This window comes from Galeopterus variegatus, unplaced genomic scaffold (assembly GCF_000696425.1).
Source record: "Galeopterus variegatus unplaced genomic scaffold, G_variegatus-3.0.2 Scaffold12805, whole genome shotgun sequence".
Taxonomy (NCBI): Eukaryota; Metazoa; Chordata; class Mammalia; order Dermoptera; family Cynocephalidae; genus Galeopterus; species Galeopterus variegatus.
In genome coordinates, this window is record NW_007738916.1 from 6,964 (window position 1) to 27,508 (window position 20,545).

The 20,545-nt window shown below is 40.8% G+C and overlaps 2 protein-coding genes across 3 annotated transcripts in view; both read left to right on the plus strand.

Annotated features, from left to right (window-relative positions):
* The window catches only part of LOC103581326 (zinc finger protein 256-like), a 7,346-nt gene extending 1,330 nt beyond the window's left edge, over positions 1 to 6,016 (plus strand). The window contains exons 2-4 of one of the 2 annotated variants that reach the window (XM_008563187.1): positions 2,228 to 2,359; positions 3,915 to 4,894; positions 5,315 to 6,016. In XM_008563187.1, the coding sequence (XP_008561409.1) occupies positions 2,228 to 2,359; positions 3,915 to 4,894; positions 5,315 to 5,648 (1,446 nt within the window). In that variant the 3' untranslated portion in view covers positions 5,649 to 6,016. The other variant, XM_008563186.1, reaches the window with a different exon arrangement.
* A 438-nt stretch (positions 6,017 to 6,454) lies between these two features.
* Positions 6,455 to 10,926, plus strand: LOC103581327 (zinc finger protein 256-like). The gene is made up of 2 exons (XM_008563188.1): positions 6,455 to 6,479; positions 8,829 to 10,926. Exons 1-2 carry the CDS (start codon positions 6,455 to 6,457, stop codon positions 10,556 to 10,558), a joined length of 1,755 nt encoding a protein of 584 aa, XP_008561410.1. The 3' UTR covers positions 10,559 to 10,926.
* The last annotated feature ends 9,619 nt before the right edge of the window (positions 10,927 to 20,545 follow it).

Sequence of the window (20,545 nt, forward strand, 5' to 3'; positions counted from 1 at the left end):
GAGTATTTAGGAAACCACAGGTCTCCTTGCTTTCTGGTGGGAACATAGATTAGGGAGATAGGAGACAGGACTGCAATGACTGCCTGAGAAGTTGGATGTCTATTCTGGAGGTAACAGGAAGTTTGGATCAGAGCAAGGAGATGATTTATCAAGGTCTTACCTGGCTCTATCTGGCTGCACAGTGGAGAACAGACTGCGGGATTGAGGGAGGAGGAAGGTCAAGGTGGAGGCTATTGCCATAGTCCACGTGAGGGTTAATGGACCGGAGTCATGGCTTAAACGTGGTTGGATTGTGGATGTGTGTTTTGAAAGGGGGCAACTAGATTATCTAATGTGGACAGTGAGGGAGTGAAACAGGATTCAGATATGACACTAAGGTTTTGGGTATTAGCAACTGTAGGGATAGAAGCTCCATCAACTGAGATTAACAAGTTGGTAGTAGGAGTAATATTCACTAGGGCTACAGAAGGTTTGTTTGGACCGTGTTTAGAGTCTGAGATCTTTCAGAGCCTAAGTGGAGGAGTGAATGGATGAACACACAGGTCTGAAGTCTAGGGAGAGATTTAGCATGCAGACATCCAAAATATGGTGTCTATTGTGTGGACCAAGGTGAGTGAGCTGTGGGTCACATTTAGGAGGGGCAATCTCCAGAGTATGGTTGTAAAACTATTAGCAGGCCAAGAAGGGGAGGGTAAGGGCTGTGGACTGGTTCTCTTGGTTGGGTACCAGGGTGATAGTATGGGCCATCACAAACACAGGTGATCAAGGTAGGTGGCCATGAAGGGAAAGAGTGTAAAAGGCAGGGTAATGTGGCAGGTGGATAGGGCTCCCAGGAGGAGAATGGACTTGAGATGGATGCAGAGGCATAGGAGTAATTGAGGCAAGACAAGAGGCCAGAGCTGATGCATATTCACCATTCTATGAATTCACCAGGATTTTGTGATGACTTTGATGGGGCCTGGGGTGTTTCATTCAGGCTGGAAGATAAGGTCAGGGTCAAATGAGGTCATCTGTGAGAGTTACTAGGTTAGGGTGGGTAAGCCAATGAGGCTGGCTGAGCTTCATGTGAGGGTTTGGCGGACAGAGGAAGGTTGTGACTGCTGAGGGGACAGTAAGTACAGCACAGAAGTGGATTAGGACCATGGATATCTGTGATCCACACATGGTTCTATATGGCTAACACTGAGGCAAGGATTGTAGCTTGATAGGGAGGCCTGCATAGAAGATTTTGGGGATGCCACCACTAGTGGAAACTGTGGAAAGGCTGCGATAATGTTGGATCCTGTTTGAATGCTGTTTGCCAAGTTGTTGTATAAGTCCAAAAATGAAGGCCCAATATGATATGCTACCTTGACTTCTCTTGAAAACTGTAAAGGCTCAAATGGCCTGAGAGCAAATTCCTCTCCCCACTCGGCTCCTGTGAATAAGCTCTCTTAGCCAAATAAACCCTTCTTAACAAGGAAACCAGAGCAGTTTCTGCTTATGACTTTGTAGTGGATTTTGTTTCCCTACCAGTCTTCAGAGTTCTTCAGACAAGCCAATCCTGTCCTTCTGCAGAAACCAGGGACACTTCTCCCTCTTGATACTACAAAACTCCCATCCCACAGCCCCTGATTCTTTAGTCTTTCTGGAGTACTTTCTCCATGTAGTACTGTATGGAGTGTGGTGTCCTCTCCCAGGCTATGAGTATATGTTATTGATAAACAGCCATTGATCTCATCTGTCCAGTGTCAGCTGTTGCATGTTTGGCCTGTAGGCCATCCACTGTTTCACCCAAATAGCATGTAGGGAGGCCAGGGAGATGCCTGTGGTGTTGGACCGTGAGGTGGTAGTGGCCATGGTCTTGTGACCGTGGGATCTGGACACGTGAGGGGTGTGCAGTCTAAAAAATTATGTGCACTCAGAGTATGCCTGATGGCTCCAGAGCAGTGGTATTGAGACTCAAATGACCTTGGTCATACCAGAGGAATATCCTGGCATGAGCAGATGGATCCCTCTGTGCCAAGCCCACAGCTTAGACATATATTTTTCCACCTACCTCTTGTCACTGATGGCTGCAACCAGTATCAATGGGCCCATGAGGAGACAACAGCACCAGTTGCCTGGTTTCTCCTCTGAGTTGGGGAGCTTGGGAGGAGAATGGGCATGTGGTAGAGGTGTGGGGGAATGGATTGTGGGTCCTCAGGAGAGGAGCTGTTTGTGGTTTCATCTGTCCCCATCCTGGCAGGGTACTGTGACCTTTGAAGACGTGGCCGTGCACTTCTCCTGGGAGGAATGGGGTCTCCTTGATGAGGTTCAGAAGCGCCTGTACCATGATGTGATGTTGGAGAACTTGGCACTTATTACCTCTCTGGGTAAAGTCTTCACACCAACCCCTGTGCCCTGAGCTAGTCTGTGCTCTTTCCCTTTTCCCCAGGGGCAGGTCTGTCCTTACATCAGGACCATGGGCACAGTTTCCTTTCCTTCTTCCCCTGAGTAGGTGCTGTGGTTGGTAGGGCTGAGGTTGTATGCTGCCCTCTTTTCTCTTTGAGCAGGCAACATGCTTCCCTGCAGCGTCACAGGGAAAGATTCAGGGTCAGGCATCTTATAGTCACTTTCACGGATCTCAACCTTGTTTGCCTCTCCCTGGCTGGGTGACTTTGTCCAGATCCAAGGTACCTCTTTGCTAGTGTTCTACTTACTTTGGCTGGCATTTCCTCATGCTTGCCTGTGCCAGAAATTGCCATTGGTACCATTGTCTCTACTTATGTGGACAGTGGGCTGCCTTGCTAAACCCTCCTCCGAAGTTCTCATTGTAATAGTTAGGTTTTTTTTTCATGTGGGCTGTTATGTGCTGAATCATCTGTGATGGTCATGGGTGCTTGTATATGCCAGATGTCATGTAGTTGCTCACTTTAGGGGTTGGGGCATACAACCCCAGGAGTTCACAAGTTGGCTGTGATTCCAGCCACGGCAAGATGGTTTAAGAGGGAGCCTGGCCATGAGAAGTAGCACCTGTGCAGAACATTATATCAGGGCTATGTCCAAATCATATAGAAACCTATTCTGTTTAACTACTATTTTGGTGCTAGTGACAGTTTGCAGTGAAAGCTCATTACTGCCTTTCCATCCCCGTTCTTGACACTCTGCCAACTTGTCATCTTTATGCCTTGTCACTTCAACTCTTACATCCAGCCCAGGGCTACTTATCACATCTCTGGACTCTGTGTCTCACCTATTTTTCTCAAACTGCTCCATCTGCAGTGCTCTCTAACATTGGCCCCAACATAATGTGTATAAGGTGTTCACATATTCTTAAACCATCTTTGTACACCAGCTGCTGTCACATTTTCTTGGGCCTGGACACACCCTTCAATTTAATGCACACACGTCAGGAGAAGACAAAATTTTGCCGAATGTTGTTTGCACAAGAATGAGTAGTAGACTCTGTCTCTTCTCCCTGTGTTGCATCCCATGGTTGTGTCTTTTGACTCAAGAGACTTCCTCCATTCTATGATCTTTTTTTATTTCTGCTAGGCAGCCCCATCCTCAACCTGAACCCAACTCCCTGATCCTGAAAACAATCCCATGGACTCAATTCCTGGCTTTGTCAGACACACGTTTGTCTATGGGCTGCCCCCCTTACTAAATTCAACAAGTACATCACCAGCATTTCCTTTCTTTCAGGATGTTGGTGTGCAGCAAAGGATAAGGAGGCAACTTCTCAACAGAGCATTTCTGCACAAGGATTGTCACAGGTTAGGACTCCCAAAGCTCATCCTTCTCCCCAGAAGGCCAGCCCCTGTGAGATATGTGGCCTGGTCTTCAGAGACATTTTGCACTTGGTTGAGTACCAGGGATCACGTCATGGGCAGAAACTGTACATGGATGGGGCATGTGAGAAATGGTTACAATTCACTACATACCTTCATCAGCACCAGAAACAGCACATTGGAGAGAAAGGCTTCAGGAGCAACATGGGCAGAGACTCCTTTCAGAGCAGCTGCAAATTGCAAGTATCCTGGAAGCCCTTTACCTGCAGAGAGTTTGGGAAGGATTTTCTGGCCAGCTCCAGATTTCTCCAGCAACAGTTTACTCATACTGGGGAGAAGTCAAATAGCAGAACTGAGAGTACAGTGGCCTTTCACAGTGTAAAAAGTCATTACAACTGGGGAGAATGTATGAAAGCTTTTAGCTACAAACACACACTTGTTCAGCACCAGAGAGTCCTCAGTAGGGAAAGATGTTACAAGTGCAATGAATGTGGCAAATTTTTTGGCACAAGCTATAGCCTCAGTGATCATTTGAGAGTTCACACTTCAGAAAAGCCTTATGAATGTGGGGAATGTGGGAGATCCTATAGGCAGAGTTCTAGCCTCATTACACACCAAAGAGTTCACACTGGAGTAAGACCTCATCAATGTGGTGAATGTGGAAAATTATTTAGCAGGAAGTATGACCTCATTGTACATCAGAGAGTTCACACTGGTGAAAGGCCTTATGAGTGCAGCGAATGTGGGAAATCCTTCAGCCATAGCTCTAGCCTCATTACACACCAGAGAATTCACACTGGAGCAAGACCTTATGAGTGCAGTGAGTGTGGGAAATCCTTTACCTATAGCTCTAGCCTCATTACACACCAGAGAATTCACACTGGAGCAAGACCTTATGAGTGCAGTGAGTGTGGGAAATCCTTTACCTATAGCTCTAGCCTCATTACACACCAGAGAATTCACACTGGAGCAAGACCTTATGAGTGCAGTGAGTGTGGGAAATCCTTTACCTATAGCTCTAGCCTCATTACACACCAGAGAATTCACACTGGAGCAAGACCTTATGAGTGCAGTGAGTGTGGGAAATCCTTTACCTATAGCTCTAGCCTCATTACACACCAGAGAGTTCACACTGGAACAAGGCCTTATAGGTGCAGTGAATGTGGGAAATCCTTTAGCCAGAGCTGTCACCTCATTAAACACCAGAGACTTCACACTGGAGAAGGGCCTTATGAGTGTAGTGAATGTGGGAAATTTTTTAGCTATAGCTCCCGTCTCTTCCAACACCAGAGAGTTCACACTGGAGTAAGATCTCATGAGTGTGATGAATGTGGGAAATTATTTAGCAGGAAGTTTGACCTCGTTATACATCAGAGAGTTCACACTGGAGAAAGGCCTTATGAGTGCAGTGAATGTGGAAAATCCTTTACCTGCAAATCCTACCTCATTACACATTGGAAAATTCACACTGGAGCAAGGCCTTATGAGTGTGGGGAATGTGGGAAATCATTTACCCATAGCTCTACACTCCTTCAACACCAGAGAGTTCACACTGGAGAAAGGCCTTATGAGTGCAGTGAATGTGGGAAATCCTTTAGCCAGAGCTCTAGTCTCATCAGACATCGGAGAAGTCACACAGGAGAAAGGCCTTATGTGTGCAGTGAATGTCAGAAGTCTTTTAGCCACCACTCTAGCCTCATTAAACACCAAAGAGTTCATACTGGAGAAAGGCCTTTTGAGTGCAGTGAATGTGGAAAATCCTTTAGCCAGAGCTCTAACCTCAGTGATCACCAGAGAGTTCACACTGGAGAAAGGCCTTATGAGTGTAATGAATGTGGGAAGTCCTTTACCTTCAGCTCTAATCTCCTGAAACACCAGAATATTCACAAGGGATAAGGACCTTTAGGTAACACAGGTGGGGCTGTCATAGACTGAAAAGTCTCTATAGTATTTATATATTCAGTTGCTAACCCCCAATGTAGGTGTATTTATAGATAGGGCCTTTAAGGAGGTAATTACAGTTAAATGAGGTTATAACGGTGGGGCCCTAATTAAATATGATCGGTGTCTTTATGAGAAGAAGAGACACCAGAGGGCTGCCTCTGCACATGTACAGAGGAAATTTCATGTGACAACACAGCATGAAGACAGTCTGCAAGTCAGAAAGAGAGCCCTCACCAGATCCTGACCATGCTGATGTCCTGACCTCAGAATTCCACCAGCCAGGGCTATGATAAAATAAATTTTGTTGTTTAGGCCACCCAGTCTATGGTATTTGATTGTGGCAGCTTGAGCTGACTAATATTGTGGTTTATGAGTGAGTAAAAATGGAGAGTGACAGCATCGCAGCTATATTCAAGGTGCCCCAGAAGGATAGAAGAGAGGAACATTTTCCCAGTGGATGGATCTATGAGCTGTTTGTCTGTTTTGTGTGGATGAATTAGTATCCCAAGATGACCATATGTATAAAATTTATGCAAGCCAAATTTCCAACATATCTTGGGCTCAACTAAATTCTCTCAGTTCTTAGAACTCAGTGTTCTCTTGGGATTCACAGATACTTTTCTAGATATTTATATCATTCTCAGTGGGTAACTCCATCAATCCACATTAATTACTCTGTAATTTAGTTGCTACACAACTGTTTTCTAGATGTAATCTCTAGAATCCTTGCAGATACTATCACTGCACTTACGGGTGAAATGATAATCACTTCCCAGAAAGGAGGTGAGATCATGGGATCTCAAACCTTTATTTCAGGGTTCAGATGCCCACTTTCCACACCTGCCTGAATTCCATCAGCTACTGTTCTGGCAGCAAATGTGACCATTCTCAGATAAGTGTCACATTCTTGGAATAGAGTACATCTCAGAAAATTCAGTAAGAAATGTTATATGGTAAAGCAATTGTTTCTGGGGTTGGAACACAAATACAGAGATGCATAAGGGTCATATTCTGAGGGACCCAGAGGCATGGTGCTACCTCATCTACTTGCTTTTGGGCTACCCACACTGGCCATATTTCCTCTTAAAACCTTTGTTGATTACTCCTCTCATGGCTGACCACATACACTGAAACTCACGTCTACTCTAAGAGCTTCATTACACATGAAGCAAGAATACAATGATTTGCTCAGCATTTGGATGGACATTGAGCATCTCTGTAGTGATTGTTGGTATGCACGTTTATTAGGTTAGTTGTGATTGGTTTTCAAATGGAATCCTTAAGACTATTTTACTAACATGTCTCTGATGAATGCAAGAAATAAAACTTCCTGTCTTATTTCAACAAAAGAACACACTTTAGAAACATGTCAGTGAAAGATTCTGTGTAACAAATAGCAAAATAATCATGGAAGAATTTCAAGACCTGAATGATACCCTGTATGAAATCATATTTTATACATTCGTAGTGTCTTAAGTTTCATTAACATTTTGCTCCCTTCTCTTTAGAAAGATCTCAGATAATTCTGAATTAATATAGGTTTCTACTGTTACATCTAGAAGTCAGAAGTGGCTTGCGGGGCTGGCTGGTTTGCTCAGTTGGTTAGAGTGCAGTGTTACAATACCAAGGTCAAGGGTTTGGATCCCCTGTATCAGCCAGCTGCCAAAAAAAAACAAACAAAAAAAAACCCCAAAAACAGAAAAACATGGCTTGCTCTAACAAACTATATTATGACCATACACACTCTGAAGGATATCTTCCTATCACATTCATGGAGTATACAATGTTCTTAATTAGATCCTGGTTTTGCTCTCATAGAGCCTCTATAATGAGGGGAAATTTAAGAACATTTATTTGTTCAAGAACTGCAGTTTGTGTTGAGCAAAGTATTCAATAATGAGCAATTTCAGGATTTGAAGACTGTTGTCTTTCTTATTAATACAACTTTTGTTAATTCTCATACCAATTCAATTGATGTTTTTGTTTATGACTTTATTTCAAAAATTTTATACAAAGTATTTCCATTTCTTTTTACCAATATCTTACTGGGCTTCATCACTGTAGGGTTTTTTTTGGTGTTTTTATCGTACTAGTAAATTTTTTTTTGTTCATGTTTATAGAATTATGTTAAATTAATATATTTACTGAGAATGTAACCAATGCCTACATTTATGATATTACAACATATTTTGTCCTGTGAATCACTCTATAAGCAAGACAGAGACACTTGTGTGTTCTTCTGGAAACATTTTTATTCATCTTGAAATGAACTTGGAAATCTCCTAATTTTTTACTTATCTTAACTGTTGAATTCATTCTCTGCAGATTCTAATTAATGATAATGAAATACAGAATGACCAATACTATTTGGATATGTTATTTCATACACCAACACAACAGATTTTCTTTTCCCATAGTTAAATTTTTTGTTCATTAAAAGTAATTTTGGGGCTGGCTGGTTAGCTCAGTTGGTTAGAGTGCAGCCTTATAACACCAAGGTCATGGAATCAGATCCCCTTACTGGCAAGCCATCCCCCCACACCCCCAAAAGTTCATTAAAAGTAATTTTGTTTCTTCTAACATTTAGTACAAGTTTAACTATTTAAAAAAGTGAAATTATTTAATGTAATGTAAACAAAAAACTACTTTAAAAAACAATCATTTCAATGAATCCTCGTTTGAATCATGAATCATGATCATTCTAAATAGATTTAGAATTACTGTTTTTAGTTCTTTGATTTTATGTTTACATTTTTTCTCATCACGAAGACTTCGGTTAATAGCATTGATATAATGATTTATTTATTGAAAATAGCAATGCCATATGTTTAGTAATACTAGGGTACTTCAAAAAGCTTGTGGGAAAATAGATTTAACAGGTAATATGAATCTTTAAACTTTTTGAAGTACCTTTGTATGACAATGGAAGATAGATTAAATNGAGACTTCCTCCATTCTATGATCTTTTTTTATTTCTGCTAGGCAGCCCCATCCTCAACCTGAACCCAACTCCCTGATCCTGAAAACAATCCCATGGACTCAATTCCTGGCTTTGTCAGACACACGTTTGTCTATGGGCTGCCCCCCTTACTAAATTCAACAAGTACATCACCAGCATTTCCTTTCTTTCAGGATGTTGGTGTGCAGCAAAGGATAAGGAGGCAACTTCTCAACAGAGCATTTCTGCACAAGGATTGTCACAGGTTAGGACTCCCAAAGCTCATCCTTCTCCCCAGAAGGCCAGCCCCTGTGAGATATGTGGCCTGGTCTTCAGAGACATTTTGCACTTGGTTGAGTACCAGGGATCACGTCATGGGCAGAAACTGTACATGGATGGGGCATGTGAGAAATGGTTACAATTCACTACATACCTTCATCAGCACCAGAAACAGCACATTGGAGAGAAAGGCTTCAGGAGCAACATGGGCAGAGACTCCTTTCAGAGCAGCTGCAAATTGCAAGTATCCTGGAAGCCCTTTACCTGCAGAGAGTTTGGGAAGGATTTTCTGGCCAGCTCCAGATTTCTCCAGCAACAGTTTACTCATACTGGGGAGAAGTCAAATAGCAGAACTGAGAGTACAGTGGCCTTTCACAGTGTAAAAAGTCATTACAACTGGGGAGAATGTATGAAAGCTTTTAGCTACAAACACACACTTGTTCAGCACCAGAGAGTCCTCAGTAGGGAAAGATGTTACAAGTGCAATGAATGTGGCAAATTTTTTGGCACAAGCTATAGCCTCAGTGATCATTTGAGAGTTCACACTTCAGAAAAGCCTTATGAATGTGGGGAATGTGGGAGATCCTATAGGCAGAGTTCTAGCCTCATTACACACCAAAGAGTTCACACTGGAGTAAGACCTCATCAATGTGGTGAATGTGGAAAATTATTTAGCAGGAAGTATGACCTCATTGTACATCAGAGAGTTCACACTGGTGAAAGGCCTTATGAGTGCAGCGAATGTGGGAAATCCTTCAGCCATAGCTCTAGCCTCATTACACACCAGAGAATTCACACTGGAGCAAGACCTTATGAGTGCAGTGAGTGTGGGAAATCCTTTACCTATAGCTCTAGCCTCATTACACACCAGAGAGTTCACACTGGAACAAGGCCTTATAGGTGCAGTGAATGTGGGAAATCCTTTAGCCAGAGCTGTCACCTCATTAAACACCAGAGACTTCACACTGGAGAAGGGCCTTATGAGTGTAGTGAATGTGGGAAATTTTTTAGCTATAGCTCCCGTCTCTTCCAACACCAGAGAGTTCACACTGGAGTAAGATCTCATGAGTGTGATGAATGTGGGAAATTATTTAGCAGGAAGTTTGACCTCGTTATACATCAGAGAGTTCACACTGGAGAAAGGCCTTATGAGTGCAGTGAATGTGGAAAATCCTTTACCTGCAAATCCTACCTCATTACACATTGGAAAATTCACACTGGAGCAAGGCCTTATGAGTGTGGGGAATGTGGGAAATCATTTACCCATAGCTCTACACTCCTTCAACACCAGAGAGTTCACACTGGAGAAAGGCCTTATGAGTGCAGTGAATGTGGGAAATCCTTTAGCCAGAGCTCTAGTCTCATCAGACATCGGAGAAGTCACACAGGAGAAAGGCCTTATGTGTGCAGTGAATGTCAGAAGTCTTTTAGCCACCACTCTAGCCTCATTAAACACCAAAGAGTTCATACTGGAGAAAGGCCTTTTGAGTGCAGTGAATGTGGAAAATCCTTTAGCCAGAGCTCTAACCTCAGTGATCACCAGAGAGTTCACACTGGAGAAAGGCCTTATGAGTGTAATGAATGTGGGAAGTCCTTTACCTTCAGCTCTAATCTCCTGAAACACCAGAATATTCACAAGGGATAAGGACCTTTAGGTAACACAGGTGGGGCTGTCATAGACTGAAAAGTCTCTATAGTATTTATATATTCAGTTGCTAACCCCCAATGTAGGTGTATTTATAGATAGGGCCTTTAAGGAGGTAATTACAGTTAAATGAGGTTATAACGGTGGGGCCCTAATTAAATATGATCGGTGTCTTTATGAGAAGAAGAGACACCAGAGGGCTGCCTCTGCACATGTACAGAGGAAATTTCATGTGACAACACAGCATGAAGACAGTCTGCAAGTCAGAAAGAGAGCCCTCACCAGATCCTGACCATGCTGATGTCCTGACCTCAGAATTCCACCAGCCAGGGCTATGATAAAATAAATTTTGTTGTTTAGGCCACCCAGTCTATGGTATTTGATTGTGGCAGCTTGAGCTGACTAATATTGTGGTTTATGAGTGAGTAAAAATGGAGAGTGACAGCATCGCAGCTATATTCAAGGTGCCCCAGAAGGATAGAAGAGAGGAACATTTTCCCAGTGGATGGATCTATGAGCTGTTTGTCTGTTTTGTGTGGATGAATTAGTATCCCAAGATGACCATATGTATAAAATTTATGCAAGCCAAATTTCCAACATATCTTGGGCTCAACTAAATTCTCTCAGTTCTTAGAACTCAGTGTTCTCTTGGGATTCACAGATACTTTTCTAGATATTTATATCATTCTCAGTGGGTAACTCCATCAATCCACATTAATTACTCTGTAATTTAGTTGCTACACAACTGTTTTCTAGATGTAATCTCTAGAATCCTTGCAGATACTATCACTGCACTTACGGGTGAAATGATAATCACTTCCCAGAAAGGAGGTGAGATCATGGGATCTCAAACCTTTATTTCAGGGTTCAGATGCCCACTTTCCACACCTGCCTGAATTCCATCAGCTACTGTTCTGGCAGCAAATGTGACCATTCTCAGATAAGTGTCACATTCTTGGAATAGAGTACATCTCAGAAAATTCAGTAAGAAATGTTATATGGTAAAGCAATTGTTTCTGGGGTTGGAACACAAATACAGAGATGCATAAGGGTCATATTCTGAGGGACCCAGAGGCATGGTGCTACCTCATCTACTTGCTTTTGGGCTACCCACACTGGCCATATTTCCTCTTAAAACCTTTGTTGATTACTCCTCTCATGGCTGACCACATACACTGAAACTCACGTCTACTCTAAGAGCTTCATTACACATGAAGCAAGAATACAATGATTTGCTCAGCATTTGGATGGACATTGAGCATCTCTGTAGTGATTGTTGGTATGCACGTTTATTAGGTTAGTTGTGATTGGTTTTCAAATGGAATCCTTAAGACTATTTTACTAACATGTCTCTGATGAATGCAAGAAATAAAACTTCCTGTCTTATTTCAACAAAAGAACACACTTTAGAAACATGTCAGTGAAAGATTCTGTGTAACAAATAGCAAAATAATCATGGAAGAATTTCAAGACCTGAATGATACCCTGTATGAAATCATATTTTATACATTCGTAGTGTCTTAAGTTTCATTAACATTTTGCTCCCTTCTCTTTAGAAAGATCTCAGATAATTCTGAATTAATATAGGTTTCTACTGTTACATCTAGAAGTCAGAAGTGGCTTGCGGGGCTGGCTGGTTTGCTCAGTTGGTTAGAGTGCAGTGTTACAATACCAAGGTCAAGGGTTTGGATCCCCTGTATCAGCCAGCTGCCAAAAAAAAACAAACAAAAAAAAACCCCAAAAACAGAAAAACATGGCTTGCTCTAACAAACTATATTATGACCATACACACTCTGAAGGATATCTTCCTATCACATTCATGGAGTATACAATGTTCTTAATTAGATCCTGGTTTTGCTCTCATAGAGCCTCTATAATGAGGGGAAATTTAAGAACATTTATTTGTTCAAGAACTGCAGTTTGTGTTGAGCAAAGTATTCAATAATGAGCAATTTCAGGATTTGAAGACTGTTGTCTTTCTTATTAATACAACTTTTGTTAATTCTCATACCAATTCAATTGATGTTTTTGTTTATGACTTTATTTCAAAAATTTTATACAAAGTATTTCCATTTCTTTTTACCAATATCTTACTGGGCTTCATCACTGTAGGGTTTTTTTTGGTGTTTTTATCGTACTAGTAGATTTTTTTTTGTTCATGTTTATAGAATTATGTTAAATTAATATATTTACTGAGAATGTAACCAATGCCTACATTTATGATATTACAACATATTTTGTCCTGTGAATCACTCTATAAGCAAGACAGAGACACTTGTGTGTTCTTCTGGAAACATTTTTATTCATCTTGAAATGAACTTGGAAATCTCCTAATTTTTTACTTATCTTAACTGTTGAATTCATTCTCTGCAGATTCTAATTAATGATAATGAAATACAGAATGACCAATACTATTTGGATATGTTATTTCATACACCAACACAACAGATTTTCTTTTCCCATAGTTAAATTTTTTGTTCATTAAAAGTAATTTTGGGGCTGGCTGGTTAGCTCAGTTGGTTAGAGTGCAGCCTTATAACACCAAGGTCATGGAATCAGATCCCCTTACTGGCAAGCCATCCCCCCACACCCCCAAAAGTTCATTAAAAGTAATTTTGTTTCTTCTAACATTTAGTACAAGTTTAACTATTTAAAAAAGTGAAATTATTTAATGTAATGTAAACAAAAAACTACTTTAAAAAACAATCATTTCAATGAATCCTCGTTTGAATCATGAATCATGATCATTCTAAATAGATTTAGAATTACTGTTTTTAGTTCTTTGATTTTATGTTTACATTTTTTCTCATCACGAAGACTTCGGTTAATAGCATTGATATAATGATTTATTTATTGAAAATAGCAATGCCATATGTTTAGTAATACTAGGGTACTTCAAAAAGCTTGTGGGAAAATAGATTTAACAGGTAATATGAATCTTTAAACTTTTTGAAGTACCTTTGTATGACAATGGAAGATAGATTAAATATTTTTAGGTATTTTTTTCTTTAAGAGATATTCCACCTTGATCTAGAGTCAAAATTCTGTATTTAAAAATTAACAAATTCTTTATTTTTTTTTTTAAAAAAGATGACCGGTAAGGGGATCTTAACCCTTGACTTGGTGTTATTTTTAGGTATTTTTTTCTTTAAGAGATATTCCACCTTGATCTAGAGTCAAAATTCTGTATTTAAAAATTAACAAATTCTTTATTTTTTTTTTTTAAAAAGATGACCGGTAAGGGGATCTTAACCCTTGACTTGGTGTTGTCAGCACCACGCTCTCCCAGTGAGCGAACCGGCCATCCCTATATGGGATCCGAACCCGTGGCCGTGGTGTTATCAGCACCGCACTCTCCTGAGTGAGCCACGGGCCAGCCCAAAGTTAACAAATTCTATTGCTGTGAAAATGTCACTAACTTTCCAAGTACTCAGAACCTTTTTAAAAAATATATTTTATTTCAGCGTTTTAAAATGTTTTTCGAATACTGTTTTATAATTATGTAAAATGTTACATTTGTTGAAATGTCAAAACAGTAACATAAAATTAATTCAGATAAGTTTAGTTTCCACCCTGTCCTTCCACCATGTAAATTGCTCCTATAGGAAAATGTCAATAACTTTTTATGTATTCCCTGCCTCGTTTATGAACAAATACATATACCTGTTTAAATTCTGCTACATTTTAAAATAGATTTTTTTTTCCTTTTTTTCTTTTTTCATGACTGGTAATGGGATCGCAACCCTCGGTGTCGCGCCCGCACCGCGCTCAACCAGTGAGCGGACCAGTCTCTATATGGGATCCGAACCCTCGGCGGGAGCACCGCCGTGCTCCCAAGCGCTGCACTCTACCGAGTGTGCCACCGGGCCGGCCCTAGATTTTGTTTTTTAGAGCAGTTTTAGGTTTAAAGAAAAGTTCAACACAAGATAAAGAGATTTTCCCTATAAAACCTACCTCCACACGATGTGTATACTCACTCTATGTAGTAGATTGAATTATGTCCCCTCAAACACCCTGAAGCTTGAGTTGTGTCCCCCAAGTTTTGTGTATTAGAAACATAGCCCCCACTGGGACTGTTAAGAGGGTTGGAAATCCTATTATGGTAATTGAAAGGTGGAACTTCAAAGAGATTGGAGTGTAGGACCATGCAGTAGTGAATGGATTAAAAATGGTGGCCATGGGAGTGGTTCTGAGGGTTTTTTTATTTTTTATTTTTAAATTTTTTAGGTGCTCCACTTTTAATTTTCAAGAGGGGTGTGTATGTGTGGCAGGCACATTGCTGCCAAGTTTACTTTCAATTTTTTTCATATTAAAAAATAAAAGCTTTGGATGAAAAGCATTTGTTATGCTGTTTCGTAGTAGAGAAAGATCGCGTATTGGAAGAGCTAAGGAGATAGGGTGCTGTCATGGAGTTTCAAAATGGGAGAAGCAAAGAGAAAATTTGAAGATGCATAGAGATAGCAGAAGCCCCCGTCTTTACTCCTCAGCTTCGGAGCCCGAGCCGCACAGAAGAAAATGCAATTCAAATCAACCCAACAAGAATAACAGGTGCCATGGGAAGCAAAGCAAGATGCTTGCTTGTGCAAAATTACTGGACAGGGGACCCCGCACTTGCAGTGGCACCTGAGTTCAGCTGCAGAACATTCATTTTGTTGTTTTGTAAATACCAGGCATTTTGCAATGATGACTGATTCTCATTTAAATATGCTTTTAAGAAGTTTGGTCATGTCTGTTTATAAGTTCAACAATAAAGAAATGGTAAATTTAAGGTATTAATCCACTTCATATAGCCACTAAACAGATGGTTATAAACATTATACAGCAACATGAAAAAACTGAAATTTTAGCGGTAAGTGAAAAATATGTAGAAAAGCATACATACTTTAATTATATCTATCAAAAACTACGAAAACTAAATATAATAAAAATTAAAATCCAGGGAAAGCAGATCACAGGGAGGCTAGTCAATGGAGGCATGCTGCTACAGGCCCACCTGAAGGAGGGTGCTGAGGGGAAACTGCAGGCCACTAGGTGTCACTCACTGCTGTGCTCTCCGTGAAGTAGGCATGGCATTAACTGCCTAAGTGGCAAGAGTCATGTGCCCTGCAGGAGCCTGGTGCTGGGAAAACTGCCCACACAGCAGAAGATGGGCACCAAGAAACCAAACGCACCACACAGACTTTTCTGGATCTTCACAACAGACAGCAACATAATGATATTTTTCTTCCTAAATTCTCAAATATGATAACTTTCCTTCATTACATCATCTCAAAAAACTCTGACCATCTCCACTGAAGAACATAACACACTTAGATTACATAATCTTTATGTAATTATTAATACAATGCTTATGTGATGGCTACAAAATGAGATCATTGAGGGCCATGATCATAGATCTCCTCAACACACGGTATACACACTCCTAACAGAGTACCCGGCACTTAATAGACACCAATAATTAGGGAAGTGTAATTGGTTTCCCTGGAGGGACTAGCAGTCTTTTAGATGTATAACCAGGTGAGGTATCTAATGAGAAGGTTGTTAGAAATAAGATTTATTTTTTCCCAGTGGCAAAAGCAGTGAACTTGGTGTCACTGATGAAAAGCACAAGAGGCTGAATGTTGGGAAACACGAAGCCATAAGCGCAGAGGTGAACACCAGGCACTGGCTTGGGTTTACTAAGATAACACAGAAAGTGTTTTGACAGAAAGTCAAAATGGAGGAGAAGGGGTAACAGGAGACAATGGAACTCACCAGGATCAGGAAGATGTATGTGACTCTCACCTTGTGTGGGCAAGTCTCTTGCTATGAATGTGTTGGACTTGCTGCTTGTACCTGTGCAGGACAAGGATCGTGGAGCCTCTGATCCAGACCACGAGACTCAAACTTATTGTATAAAAGGAAGAGAACTGACTCTATATGATTCACTTATAAATCTCCCTATAGTGGAGGCAGAGCAGTAGCCCTTGTATTAATGCTATTTTATGACCCAGTCATTTTCAAAGGAACTGCTATTTAACATGAGATGGAGAATCCAGGAAAGGAAACAGCATAAACCAATAAGCTTTGGAGAGCTCATTGTGAGCTCTATCACTCTAGAGTAATTGGGGCAAAGCTTAATGGTCTGGAAGACACTCAGGAGGAGGCAGGTTGTGCTGAGAGAAACCCACTGCCACTGTGTGAAGATAATGATAAGTTTATATACAACATATAAAAATTTCCAGGAAAAATTTCCATCCAAAAGATGCCACTGTCTGAGAGATCACTTTGGAGAAAACACCAAGGACTGGGCTAAGACTAGCTGGTTGAGAATCAAGTTTGTGGGGTCACCTTATGACCAGTGAGTGGGATGAATTTATAAAGACAAAGGAGAGAGGAATTGCTTAGGGCTCTGACTCCTGCCTTAGTGAGGAAAATAATCCCCATTTGCAAGTTAGTGAAACCCATTCTGTTTCTAGGAGATGTTGGTTTTAAGTGCACTCAGAATAATGGGGCCGGCCCGTGGCTCACTCGGGAGAGTGCAGTACTGATAACACCAAGGCCACTGGTTCGGATCTCATATAGGGATGGCCGGTTTGCTCACTGGGTGAGCGTGGTGCTGACAACACAGTACTGATAACACCAAGGCCACTGGTTCGGATCTCATATAGGGATGGCCGTTTGCTCACTGGGTGAGCGTGGTGCTGACAACACCAAGTCAAGGGTTAAGATCCCCTTACCGGTCATCTTTAAAAAAAAAAAAAAAAAAGAATAATGAATACAGAAACAAAAAAATAAGCAGTACCATAATATTGCTTGGTGATTTTCTGTGCTAAAAAGGACACAGTTTCCCAGTCTCAGTGGACGCTAAGAATATGTGCTTATGTGTGCAAACATTATTTGCTGAAGTGCTATGAAGTAAACAAGCTCAGTAACTATGAGGTCCGATGACGGTTCCTTTCATGACAATGGCACATCCACACAAGGCAGTTCTTTAAAGAAATATGAATGAGCAAAGTTTCTATTCCTGATATAGACTTATCCCCAAGATATGTCCTTAGCTTTATAAAGATGTAAAAATAGAAAAGTATTTTTAAAAAGTCGTTAAATTTTTTTTTTAGGATAGTCCAGTTCAGCATGTAAGGAGCTAGAAGTCACTACTCCATCCTAGAGCTGAAAAACTAACAATTATTCTTAAATCTGTAAGAAAAGTTAGGTCACAGACCAAACTGCTACCCTCAAAATTGGAGAGACAGGTGAATACAGAAAATCACAACTTACTGGAGTGGAAAGCTACAGAGCGATCAGTTTTAGTGTAAAAGCCAACACTGTACCTGATAAATTACTGGAGGCTTGATTTAGACAAGACTGAGAGTTAAAATCTCCAGGGGAACCCAGTCATTGCGTGGTCCCTACACTTTTTGTGAGTTTTATCTCCTGAACTTCTACCTGGTTCCTGCAGTGAATATAAAGCGGGAAAATCCTTTTGTGCTTCTGCAGGGTTAGGAAAAGAAACCATTTCAAAACATTCCAGACCAGTCTGTTCTTCTTAGCAATGTCTGCCCATAGGAGAAAATACTTAACCACAGCCTCCTGTATTAGGGTCTTAACAGAGTCTAACTCACCTGGGGATAGGGCAATAGCCAACTGCAGTACCATCTAGCCTTCCATATCTGAAAAAAGACATAGCCAATTCCAGCCTCTTCCACCCATTCTGTCCCACCTAAAAGTGGGGGTAGGGAAACTGAGAACTACTTGTGAAGGTCACATTTCGGAAACACCAGACCTAATCATAGGACTATAGAATGCTTTTCTTCTCCCTACACCTTACCTCCGCATTTTGAAAGGTCTATTTACAGAAGTTCCTTTTATCCAGTAAATTACGCTCAGCTACAAAACAAAAATTACAAGGTATACCCAAAGGCAAAAAACACAGTTTGAAGAGCGAGAAAGCATCACAAATAGGCTCAGATATAGCAAGAAATTTGGAATTATTGGACAGGGAATTTAAAACAAGTATAATTAATATGCTATAGACTGATGAATAAAGTGGACAGCATGCAAAAACAGCTGGACATTGTAAGCAGCGAGATGAAAATCTTAAGAAAAAACCAAAAAGAAATACTAGAGATAAAAAACACTGTAACAAAACTGAAGAATGCCTTTGATGTGTTTATTTGTAGACTGGACTTAACTCATGAAAGAATCTCTGAGCTTAGTGATATCTCAATAGAAACCTCCAAAACTGAATAGAAAAGGAAAGAAAGACTGAAAAAAGCAGAACGATATCCAAGAACTGTGGGCCAACTAACAAAAGGTGTGAAATACCTGCTTCCTACTGGGACTTCAAATCCTGTGGTGTGTGGCTCCAACCCACTAATCATTGTGTAGCTATAAACCTTCTTGATAAATTGCTTAGAAAGGCACTGGATTATAATGGACAAAATATAATGGCAGCATTCTCAATATGCCACAGTGTTCTGTGCACAATTACATATTCACCTTCGATTTTGCCAACACATAGCTATTAAGCAAAACAGAGAAAAAAAAATGGGTCTATAATGGAATTAAAGCAGTGGGCATCCCATGGCGGGTCCAAGTTTCCTTGGGGAATAGCTTCACCCCGAGACAGGAAGCTGTGTGAAGTCTTGTGGTATACTCAAACTAAATTACTTCTAGGTGTGCCATGGTTGGGACGTCTGTCACCTCCAAAACTCATGCTGAAATTTGAACAAGTTCTTACTCTATTATTTTTGGGGAGAGCTGGTTGTTAAAAGAGCCTGTCACTTACTAGCTCTGTGAAAAAAATTAAATAAATAAAAAGAGCCTGGCACCTCTCTTCCCTCTTTCTTGCTTCCCCTCTCACCAGCTTCTCCTCTTGCCAGCTTCCCTTCTCACCATGTTATTTCTCTGCAACACCAGCTTTCCTTTGTTTTCTTCCATCAGTAGAAGGAGCCTGAGGTCCTTGCCAGATGTACCTGCCCAATCTTGAAGTTTTCTACCTCAGGAATCATAAGCCAAACTTTTCTTTATAAATTACCCAGTCTCAGGCATTCTGTTCTAGTGATGCAAAACAGACTGAAGTTTTCTACCTCAGGAATCATAAGCCAAACAAACTTTTCTTTATAAATTACCCAGTCTCAGGCATTCTGTTCTAGTGATGCAAAACAGACTAGAACAGGGTGTTTAACACTCATCTAATCCTACTATGGAGAACCTGTAATTTCTGGGTGCAAAAGAGGTATCCCAACTGCATTCTTGTCACTACTGCACAAAGGCAAAAATATGCATGGTGGATTAAATAACACTGGCCCATGAGATAAAAAAGGGCCTTATGGGAGATAGATGCTGGTCTAGGTGTCCTGGGACAAGCCGAGTTTGCTTTTTAATGAAGAGTGGCATTCACAGGAAAAAAGATTTAACTAGATTAGAGGGAATTCTCTTTCAAGAGGAACGCAAGGGATGAGACTTAGCCTGGAAAGATGGTGAAGCCTTAGCAAAGTGGGTCAGGCAGACTCTACAAATGATGCTGGATAATGTTAAAACCCAGCATTGGGGAAGGGCCTGTACCCTGACCCAACAGGGTTTCTGGACTATTTTAATACAAATGGAAGCTGAAGTGGCCATGGGGCAATGGCCCTCTCTTCTAGCTAATGAGGCTCAAAGGATACATGGGGATCTCATGGCCCCCAAAACTTGTGGAAATTCTCTGGGGGCTATTGTGATTTACATAGATATGCTATGACTGCTCTCAGCCCCAGAATATGTTGAAATAAAATATATCCCGCAGTACAGTTAGTATGAATAAAAACTCCTCTAAATACCACTCGTGTCATCTTTGTAGGAGTGAAGGGTGCCCTGCTATATGATAACGCAAGATGGAAACTAGCCTGAGTACAAGCCTGTGAGATGAGTTGACTGGCTTTGTTCCTAATTAATTTAGAACCCAGTAATAACTGTGTAATGGCCAATTGTAATGACATCTACCCTTAATAATATCTGGTATAT

What these genes read in the sequence shown, in the direction of transcription:
- LOC103581327 (XM_008563188.1), top strand. Translation starts at nt 6,455, where the DNA reads ATGATAATCACTTCCCAGAAAGGAG. An exon ending in AATCACTTCCCAGAAAGGAG is followed by an intron (nt 6,480 to 8,828) that starts GTGAGATCATGG and finishes CCTTTCTTTCAG; the next exon opens with GATGTTGGTGTGCAGCAAAG.